Raw genomic sequence first — 11786 nt, 5'->3', positions numbered from 1 at the left:
ACTGAATAAAGACGTAAAATGCAAACTTTTAGCTAAAACCATAGTTCTCTTCAATTACAAGCCATTAAGCATTATGCAAACATTTTTAAAAAGCAGTGGCATAAGAAGTCTTATCTATGAATGTGAGTAGCAATGGCTCACAATTAGCTATACATCCTTTCTGCAATAAATTTCTGCCTGGTCTATTTGCCTGATACAATGCAAAACATGACCCAAGAAGAACAACAGTCAAAAAATGTGTATTGATGGCGTAAATATTTCTTGTATTATAGATTTTAATAAATATCAAACACTAATTATGGGCTTCTCTGGTCTCCTAGATTAATAATGCTTTTTGAGATCTAGCTGGACGGGGCTTTTACATTTGAAAACACAGAATTAGTTTACCATATATTAAATTACTTACACTGAATCCTCCAATTACACTGAGGCACAATCCTTCATACAGACAGTTGATGCTGAGCAGTCTGCAGCAGTCAATTATTTCCTCACAGTTCTTTCCAGTAAATCCTAGCATGTAACTACAGGCAAATCAATGTATTTTAGAAGACTCGAAATGTAAAAAGTTTAGTGCATTTAATTAGGTTCTATCATTTGATTAAATAGCATCCTTCCAGTAAAACGAAGAGATTGTAGTTAATATACTTCAGTGAACCATTTACATCCAGGTTTCAGTCTTTATTCTGGATATTTAGTTTATGAATAGAAAATAATTTGTGAAGGAAGCATTCATAAAAAAAATGAAAACTAGTATAAACGCTCATCAAAACTGAAGGAAAATAAGACATGTATACTTTTCACTCTACAGATCTCCTCCAATCCCCAGACGTTTTCCTTTGCTCAGCGGTTGAAAACGTGTGCCTTTTAATAGTGGGGAGATTAATGTGTAATGAGTCAGCACACACACTTGTCCCTTTGGGTACTTTTACACCCAGAGAGGCTTGGGAAACATCAGAATGCCTATGTTACATAGTTTTATGTTTGTTAAACATGCAGCAAATTGCCATCTATGTTTACTATAAGAACATAAGAAATTGCTATGCTGGGTCAGACCAAGGGTCCATCAAGCCCAGCATCCTGTTTCCAAAAGAGGCCAAACCAGGCCACAAGAACCTGCCAAGTACCCAAACACCAAGAAGATCCCATGCTACTGATGCAATTAATAGCAGTGGCTATTCCCTAAGTAAACTTGATTACCCCAGTGAGTCTGACTTCAGTGCCAGGAAAAATAGTGGAAATTATTCTAAAGATCAAAATTGTAGAGCATATAGAAAGACATGGCTTAATGGAACACTGTCAACATGGATTTACCCAAGGGATGTCTTGCCTAACAAATCTGCTTCATTTTTTTGAAGGGGTTAATAAACATGTGGATAAAGGTGAACCGGTAGATGTAGTATATTTGGATTTTCAGGAGGCATTTGACAAAGTCCCTCATGAGAGGCATCTAAGAAAACTAGAAAGTCATGGGATAGGAGGCGATGTCCTTTCATGGATTACAAACTGGCTAAAAGACAGGAAACAGAAAGTAGGATTAAATGGTCAATTTTCTCAGTGGAAAAGGGTAAACAGTGGAGTGCATCAGGGATCTGTACTTGGACTGGTGCTTTTCAATATATTTATAAATGATCTGAAAAAGAATACGACGAGCGAGGTTATCAAATTAGTGGATACAAAATTATTCAGAGTAGTTAAATCACTAGTAGATTGTGATACATTACAGGAGGACCTTGCAAGACTGGAAGATTGGGCATCCAAATGGCAGATGAAATTTAATGTGGACAAGTGCAAAGTGTTGCATATAGGAAAATATAACGCTGTTGGAAACAGGATGCTGAGCTTGATGGACACTTGGTCTGATCCAGCATGGCAATTTCTTATGTTCATATGTTCTTATGTTCCCCGGATCACTTGATGGACTCTATAACAGGGTATAATCAAGCTAGGGTGAGATAACATAGTACAACATTTCATCTTTATGAGACTTTCCTCACTCCAAATCATGTCAAATGTTCACCAAGGTGTACTGTGCTGTTTGTACATCTCACTCTACATGCAAAACTGGTCCTTAAACTTTAAACCACCACCAACACCTCACCTCGACCTATTAGATGGCCCTCCTATAGAGATATATTTTGGTGCACACAGTGAGGATAACCAGAGGCTCTCACTCTTGCTCTTGCACTCTCTCTCTCTCTCATTATGGCCATTTTAGGCATATTGCATAGCCTAACACCAAGAAAAAAGGTATAGTTATTTCCAACATTAGCATTCATTATGCTATTGCAGGATGCAATATTGTCCCTCAAACTCCTCCCCGATTCCGGTCCCTCCCAAAAAATTTGCATTTGCACCGTGTGTTATGATTATTTTTGCATGTGTTATGGAGTTAATGCGTTATTGCGTGCGTTAATGCCATAATGCATTTTGATGAATGACCCTAAAGCCAGCTAATGGTGCTGTCTGATTATTAGGCCATTCTCAGCAGCCACCACTTAGCCAGCTGTTTATTCAGCTAAGCACTAAATAAAAGGTACATTTTATGACCCTAGCGTGGGCATCCATGTGCGCACGGTTCCTGGTGTGTGCACCTGGATGCGCTGATTTTATAACTTGCATGTGTCAACACATGCATGTTACAAAATCTGCTACTCTCATACACATGTGTGCAAATGCTGAATCACATGTGTAAGGGGGGAAGTTTTACTACATGAGTGCAGTAACGAGATAGGCCCTAATCCCAGTTCCCTCTCATTCCACTCCAATAAAGGAGCGGACTGGGTTGGAACTTACTAAAACCCCTACCTAACCTGCCTCCCTTTTCCCCTACTAATCCCGACTCCTAAAACCCCTCTAACTAACCTTTTTTTTTTTTATTACTTACCTGCTCTCTGGAGCAGTGCAGATTGCGCATGTCGGACACCTGCCGACACACACTTCAGCGGGACAGTGCCTAATGGCATTTTCCCGGCCCACCCATACCCCACCCAGGACCCTCCCAGACCCTGCCCCTGGGCCACCCCTTTCTCTGAAACCCGTTCTTCTGCATATACCAGGAGATATATGTGTGGTCGCAGGCATTTGAAAATCCCTGCGTGTGCACCACACAGTTATCTCCCAGTTTTCACGTGTGCCGTGTTTTTAAAATTGGACCTTAAGTGATGGGAACAATGGAGACGTTCCGGGATGAACTTAGCCAGATAAGTGCTGATATTCATTCTTATTGGAGATGTGCTTTGGGTTTGTTTATCGTGTCAGGCTTCGTTTCGGCCCCCCCCTTTGGGAATTTTGTTTTTCCCGTGGTTCGGCGTTTTTTTTTTTGTGGGGGGGCCATGATTTTCAGGTTAGCGGGTACTAACTCTGCCACATTAGCATGCACTAACCCGAAAATGATTTTTTTCCGAAATTTTGGAAAAAATTCAATCATTTTTTGGTTCTCCCGAACCATTCCAAATTAGGCAAATTTCATTGAAATTGTCTAATTCGGGAAAAACAATTGCACATCCCTAATTCTCATTGAGTTACCTGAATAAGTCTAGGACATTTGGATTACCTACAGTTAGCCAAATAAACTTATCTGGCTAACTATAAGATAGCCAAGCATATTTAGTGGTGCGGCTATATTGCTGAATATCTCGGTATAAGTTTATCTGTTTTACTTGTTCAGGTGGGTAATGGTTGAATGTTGGCTTCAGAATGACCCCCCACATGCACACACAAATATAGTAAATTGTTTAAAGAAAGATAAGAATTTTCTTGTAACATGAATATCAATTGGTCTTTACCACAAAACTCAAAATGTTATGTCAAACAAAATAGATTGCAATTTGACAGTTATTTTGTGTGGGTCTGAAATTGACAATTGAAAAATATTATTGCATAGAAACTTAGAAACATGATGGTAGAAAATGACTGTATGGCCCATCTGTTCAATTAATTAATCATTACAATTCTCATCACTTCCTTTGAGATCCCTTGCTTCTATCCCATACTTTCTTGAATTCAGATACTGTTTTTGTCTCCACCACTTCCACTGGGAGGCTGTTCCACATATTCACCACCCTCTCTGTAATGAAATATTTGCTAAGATTACTCCTGAGTCTACTCCTTTCAACCTAATCTCATGACCCTTTGTTCTAGAGCCTCCTTTCCACTGAAAAAGGCTCATCTTCTGTGCATGGAAACCTTTGAAATATTTCAATGTCTCTGTCATATCTCCCCTATCTCACTTATCCTATAGGGCAAACATGTTTAGATCTCTCATATGCTTTAGAATGAAGATCACTAACCATTTTAGCAGCTACCCATTGGACTGACTCCATCCTGTTTATAATCTTTTGAAGGTGTGGTCTCTAGAATTGTACACAGTATTCCAAGTGAGGTCTCACCAGGGTCCTATACAGGGGCAATATTGCCTCCTTTTTTCTGCTGATCTTTCCTCTCCCTGTTCAGCCAAGTATCTTTTTGGCTTTTACCATCAACTTATCTACCTATTTGGCTACTTTAAGATCATCAGATACATTTACCTCCTATATTGTACCTTTCCCTTGGGCCGGTGTCATTGGGGTGCACCGGTGCTCCGGTGCATTCCGATGATGTCGGTGACATCACCACGCAATAGGGGGGGGGGAACGGGACGTTCCTATGGCCGGCGGCATCGGGGGCATCGGGGGCAGCCGCGGCCGGCCCTGATGATGTTGGCCCATGTACTTAAGGCGTGAGCCGCACCACAGCCGGCCTCTTTCTCCTCTTCCCAGGGACCAACAACACAGGCATGGCTGCGGCACGACTCGGATCGCCGACCACGTGACAAAATCGCTTGCAGAGGCGGCAATTTTGACAGGAACAGAAAAATAAAAATAATTAAATTAAAAAAATGGCGAACCACAGCCTATGACCAGGGAACAGCCGAGGAGGACGGCAGCCATGTGGGACTCAAAAACAGAGTTCACACAGCGGCAAATTAAAAAAAAAACAAAAAAAACTATTTTAAACATTAAAAAGAACTGCGGCACCGAGCAAGTGAAGAAAAGGAAGGCACCATGGTGCAGGGTAGCCTTCCGTGCCCCCACCCAGGAGCGAAGGGAAGAATGCATAAAGATCAAGAGAACAACATCAGCGGAACAATGAGTACACAATGGGAAGGGGACCGAGAACCCACTACGTGGGGCAGAGAGGGGCCTCTGCTCAGGGCATGCAGAGCCAAAGGGGAATGAAGACGGTGGAGGGGAGAGGTCGTGAAAGGAACCCCCTGCAACGTGGGACCGAATGTACGAATGGGCGGAATGTGGATTGTGGCGCACTGAGGACACGGGTCCCACAACGAATCAGGGCGAGGCATACGACGGCAGTAAACCACAAGAATAACACTGCAGGCACGAACCCAAGCATGGGGGACCAGACACAGACTATGGGTTTCCATTATTTACCTGGGTTCCCTCCACCTTGGGCCTGCAGACCTTGGATGCTGCCAGCCAGCACTGACGGCAGTAGCAGCAGCCCAGGTCCTAACACATTCCCGCAATGGTCACAAACGGCCTACGCTGGAGGGATGTCATACCCAGAATATCTGTGGGGATATTGACCAGGACAGCAGGGCATGCAGAACAACCAAGAGGCCCAAGGGGGAGACGATGAGAATTCACGGGCAGCAGGGTGCAGCAGGCATGCTGGATGTACGGCAAGAAGACAAAATAGTAGTAACACTGCGACAAATAGTCAGTCCGAAGGAGAGACCCAACTCAGCGAGACAACCGGTGCAACGAATGATAGCGACAGAGAGGACATGATACTACCGGAGGTACGTGCGGGGGATGCAGTCACAGCAGAAGCTGGGCTCGAGCAACAACAGCTGGGTGAGTTATCCAAGCCTAATGTTTCAATTCCACAGCCCCTCGCCGACACGGCGGTAATGCATGCGTCAAGAAAGAAAGGAAGCGGAAAGCGGAGGAGAAGGTACAGTTCAAGTTTCAGTGACAGTATCTCATCTTCAGACTCTGATAGCGCAGACAAGGACAGCTTAACCCGGGCACAGTTGGCACATGGAGAGGCGGCAGCAACCTCAACGCCGGCAAACAGCGTATCCCCTCTATGGTTAAGCCTGCCGAGGAAGTTGTGAAAAAAGATTAAAAAGAGAAAATACCTCAACATCTTCCGACTTATGGAAGGAAGGAGAAGCTCAAGAGACAAAAAAAAAAAAAAAAGGCAGAGATGCACTGCCGGAGGACAGCAAGACCACACCGCACAACATATAGACCTGGACCAGAGCATATCTCAGACTGATGAGTGTCATAACAAAAGACGATCCATCCCAATGCAGACCAGGTATGCAGACACAATTTTGGAGGCGCAAAGAGCATATGAGGCTGGGCATGGCTAAATTACGATGAGCGCTTCCGAGACAAGATGGAGGACTCCGGAACGATGTCATGGGGGACCCATGATGTCGACTTATGGTTAAAACAAATGACAAACAAGGCCACTGACACAGGAGGGTGCGGAAGAGCAGCAACAAGGACATCATACACGGGAGCAGCCTCCGGCGGATCGGCAAACAATCAAAATAACGCCTGCTGGAGATTTAACAAATCATCTTGCATGTTCAAAGATTGCAGGTTCAAGCACATTTGCTTGATTTGCACGGCACCTCATCCAGCAAACAAATGTATAAAGAAGATGGCCACGTGGAGTTTATCCCCAAGAAAATGAAATGAGGCAATGGCAAAAGCAGCCTTGCCAATTCGACTGGACAGAATGTTAGAATGGCTTGGGAAGTACCCAAAGAAAGAGGATGCTGGGAGGATTGCCAGTGGTTTTAGTGAAGGATTCCAAATTCCTTACTAAGGAAAGTTCAGGGAGTTTACAGCCAATAATGCAGCGTCGACAACGAGACATCCGGAAAGAGTACAAGCCAAGTTAAACATTGAGCTGTCATTGGGCAGAATGGCAGGCGCTTTTGTGGCACCCCCATTCCAAAATATGGCATTATCTCCCCTGGCAGTAGTACCAAAGAAGGAGCCAGGGAAATACTGACTATTCCAAAACCTATCGTTTCCACCGGGGAACTCGGTCAATGACCACCTGCCACAGGAAGAATGTTCCGTGTAGGGGTTAGAAGTTTGGCTCTCTGACTGTTGGCAAGCCACGTGACAGAGCCACCGTCTGTCCCACGTCTGTTTTTCCCTGGGCCTACGCTCAGTGTAAAGAAAATGCCATGCTCTGACCGCAGTACGCTTTAGCAAATAAACAGAACTTCCTGTTACAAGCTAACAGGAAGTCAACCATATCCAGTGCAAGCTTTTTGCAGCTCCAAATACCGTTCATGACCTGCTTGCATTTATGTGGGTTTTCACACCTAGACAGCTCAGTGCAACTGCCTCATAATGACCTCCCCCCTCCCTGCCTGAAGATTGACCGTTTGCACCTCTCTGCACCCACGTAGTAAAAGGTCAGCATAAACATTTATGTGGAAATATTGTAGCAGTAAACATGTGACGTATGCAATGCTATGTAATCATTTTACAATAAAAAGAGCGGGGTTCTCAAAATGGGAAGCACGCTTCACCCTGAAGACCGTCTGAGGTGTTTTCATTGCGACATGTGGTGAGCCCGACGTGATCTAAGTCTTGTTCCAAGGAGGGACCCGGGACGTGACAACTCCCTGCTCATCCGGCTGGACAGAAAGCCTAGGTGCGCACCGTAAATCAGCAGACCTATTCCCACAGGTGTAAGTATTTTTACGTTTTTCTCAGTGGGTCTGTTTTCAAACATTTGTGAGTATGGGAGGGAAAAGTTCAGTTCAGCATCAAAGTCATGCGGAAGAACTAACAAAACTAATAAGGAATTATTATTTTGTCACCAAGGGAGAAGTAGTACAAGTTAAATTGAAAGACGTAGGACAATTGCTAGGAGAAATAGTTTCCCGTTGTCCTTGGTATCCGGAGGCTGGAACTCTGGATATTCAGGACTGGATTAACATAGGGAATAGACTTCATATGTCTCCGAGAGCTCCCATAAGGCAATTGTTACTGTGGCAAAAATGTACAGAGGCTCTGGAACACATAGGGACCAAAAATCTCAAAACACCATCTTCAGCTCATGAGTCCTTAAAAACAGACGATGAAAAGATAGACAGGCTACCTATCAGTACCCCTGATCCATATACTCTTCCCCCACCATACTTGCAAACTACTTCAGAAGCAACAACTTCCCTGTATCCTCAGCTTCCCATGCCAGAACCTGTGACACAGCCCAGTCAGATTTCCCAAATTTATTCAGAAAAACAGTCCTCAAACACAAATGAGGCACAATTTGACCCTTGTGGTGCGGTCCGTATGGGTTTTCAAGAGGAACAAAAAAAAGGTAACCTTACAGGAGAAGAACTTTTAGAAGGACTTCAAGCCTTTCCCATCACAGAAAGGATCAATGATACGGGCGGAAGAGAAATGAATTGGCCTGCCCTTCCTTATAGTGTTCTCAGAGAACTCCGCACAAGTATCAAGGAGACAGGGTTTCATTCATCTTATACCCGAGGGCTACTTGAGGCAATGTCTAACGGCTATAAATTAGTTCCCCAAGATTGGAAAGACTTGTCCCGTATGCTCCTCACCCCAGCTCAGTATGTGGTATGGGAATCTGAATATCAAAGAGAAGCACTGATAGCAGGAACCGCTTCAGGTGGTGCCTACTTACCAGAACAGTTATTTGGATCAGGTCAATTTGCCACCATAGAACAACAGGCACTTGGCATACCAGCAGTCGCCTATTCAGCAATTGTCCACTGCGTAAATAAAGCCTTTAAAAGGGTCCCCGAATCTGGAAAGGTCACAAAGTCATTTATAATGACTCGACAAACAGCAACAGAGCCCTACACACAATTTATTGATCGCTTACAGGAAGCCATTCGGCAACAGGTAGATAATTCAGAAGCGAGCGTAGAACTCCTATTAAAGCTAGCTTTTGAAAACGCAAATGCTGACTGTCGTAAAGTTTTGCAGTCCATAGTTGCCAGACCTGATTACAACCTAGCAGACATGCTTAAAGCTTGTGCAGATGTGGGCACCCATGCTTTTCAGATGGATGCCCTCGCTGTTGCCCTGCAGAAAGGTCAATTTCACACTCCGAAAGGCACATGTTTTAACTGTAAAAAACCCGGCCATTTTAAACAACAGTGTCATGCCCCAGGTGGCGGGGCGTATAAGGGAACTGATTCTGCAGGGGTCTCTAGGTCACGACCAAAAACTGTGTGCCCAAAATGTAAGAAAGGGTTCCACTGGGCAAATCAATGCCGAAGTACTAATCAGGGAAACTAGATTCCGGGCCAGCGACAAGCCCCAGTCCAATTGTCGCAGTCCCTAAGATCCAAGCACAATCAAGTACAACCAATATCATTGGCAGTGCTGGCATAGATCTTATTAATCAAGACACAAAATTTGTAGCATTCCCAGGGCAGGTCATTCTGATGCCCTCTCAACTCACAGGCCCTCTGCCCGAACAAACTGTCGGGCTGATTCTACCCCGGTCCACTGCAGGCAAGGCAGGGATCTATGTCATTCCAGGGGTTGTAGATTCTGATTATGAAGGTACTATTATGATCCAGTTTGAAACTAAATCCTCCCTTACACTGCACAAAGGGGACTCCTGGGCACAGCTAGTCATGGTGCCCTGTGTCTTGCCCGTAGGAGGACAGCAGACTGTCAGAGGCTCCAGCGGTTTCGGATCCATCCGAGCCCCAACACTGCATCCTAGCATTTTAGCAGTGACTCAGGCAATCAGACAAGAGAAACCAAAGAGAACCTACTTGCTAAACGGTAAGCCCTTTGAAGGCATTTTAGATTCAGGAGCTGATATCTCAGTCATTACCAGAGATAATTGGCCCACTGACTGGCCGACAGTAGACTCCCCCTCGGTGTGGGGGGTGGGAGGGAGACAGGTAGCCCGCCGTAGTGCTTGCTGGCTGACTGTAACAAGTTCCTCCGGTTCAGGCACTGCACATTTAAAACCAGTAATCCTTCCCATTCATATCAATTTATGGGGACGTGATTTACTGAGTCAGTTTCAAGCCCGAATTGTACTAGAAGATTAAGTATGTTTCACAGTAAACCCACTGCTCTTCCATTAACTTGGAAATCCACCACACCCATCTGGGTAGAGCAGTGGCCCCTGCCTAATGATAAGCTTCAGGCCCTCCATGAATTGGTCCATGATCAATTAGATGCTGGTCACATTGAACCCACAGTCAGTCCGTTTAATACACCTGTTTTTGTGATAAAAAAGAAATCTGGGAAATGGAGACTTCTCCACGATCTCCGAGCCATTAATGCTATTCTGCAACCTATGGGTCCGCTTCAATGTGGCACTCCAAATCCGAACATGATTCCTAGGGATTATCAAATTTTAATAGTAGATTTGAAAGATTGCTTTTTCACCATACCACTATGTGAAAAAGACAAACAATTCTTTGCCTTTACGGTCCCTGTTTTAAACAACCAGAGACCAACTAAGCGCTATCAATGGACTGTTTTACCACAAGGAATGTTGAATAGTCCCACATTATGTCAATACTTCGTAGACAAAGCATTGCAAGGGTTTCGACAGCGCTATCCACGAGCATTAGTTTATCATTATATGGATGATATTTTAGTGGCTGCCCCACAAATTCCAGATGACTGGCTACTCCATTTATCCTCTGAACTAGCCAAACATGGATTGAAAATTGCCCCCGAAAAGGTTCAGAAACAGGAACCATTTTTGTATTTAGGTCACAAAGTGTTACAGACTTACTCTAGTCCTCAAATCCCACAGCTAAAAGTGAATGACGCATTTACATATGTACAATTACAACAATTACTGGGTTCAATCAATTGGCTACGTCCTTATGTGGGTTTGCCCACATATATGTTAAGTCCCTTATTTGATGCGTTAAGAAACAGAACGAGTCCAGCAGAATTAATTACCTTAACACCGCAACAGAAAAAGATTTTTCAACAGGTCAATGAAGCATTAAAATTAATATGGGTAGACAGATGTACTGAAAATGTACCTTTCACTCTAATTCTGATCCCAACCGAAAAACAGCCCACAGCAATTTTAACACAGATAGTCGAAAAGCAGACAGGAAATAAAACATTAATCATTGAATGGCTCTACTTAGCACACAGCCCTTCACATACAATTAGTACATTATCAAATATGCATGCAGAATTAATCTTTAAAGGACGAGAGCGTAGCAGAGTCTTACTGGGACTTGATGTGACCAATATAATTGTCCCTTTACCTTTAAGAGATTGGGAACGGATATTAAACCAATCTGCAGCACTACAAGGTGCGCTCACGGACTATGTGGGAAAGGTTTCCTACCACATTCCAGCAGACCCCCGTATCCTTGCATTCAATCAGGTTCCACTCACCGTTTATCCAGGCCTATCACCCGCCCCTTTACCACAGGCGCAGACTGTTTTTACTGACGGTGGCTCAAAATGGGGGGCAGTTGCCTGGCAAGTGCAGGGACGTTGGGTAACTAAAATTACGCCACCTCAACAGTCAGCGCAAAGGGCAGAACTAGCTGCTGTCATTCTCGCGTTGCAATGCTTTATGAATGCTGATTTAAACATTATTTCCGATAGCCAGTATGTTTGTAATGTTACTTCTTCTCTTCCTGGAGCATATGTCACTCCTTCATTAGATGAGAACCTGCTATCCCTCTTTCTGACACTGCAGTCAACCCTCCAACACCGCACACACCAACTTCACATCGCTCATATTAGGAGCCATCAGCCTTTCCCTGG

At 44.1% G+C, this 11786-nt stretch overlaps 1 protein-coding gene across 1 annotated transcript; it reads left to right on the top strand.

Moving 5' to 3' along the window:
• Positions 1-7778: 7778 nt before the first annotated feature.
• On the top strand, positions 7779-9311 carry LOC115088606 (endogenous retrovirus group K member 113 Gag polyprotein-like). The gene has a single exon (XM_029596865.1). It carries the CDS (start codon positions 7779-7781, stop codon positions 9309-9311), a length of 1533 nt encoding a protein of 510 aa, XP_029452725.1.
• The last annotated feature ends 2475 nt before the right edge of the window (positions 9312-11786 follow it).

This window comes from Rhinatrema bivittatum, chromosome 3 (genome assembly GCF_901001135.1).
Source record: "Rhinatrema bivittatum chromosome 3, aRhiBiv1.1, whole genome shotgun sequence".
Classification (NCBI taxonomy): Eukaryota; Metazoa; Chordata; class Amphibia; order Gymnophiona; family Rhinatrematidae; genus Rhinatrema; species Rhinatrema bivittatum.
The sequence above is the reverse complement of the archived record's forward strand: the minus strand, read 5'-3'. Positions and strand labels throughout refer to the sequence as shown.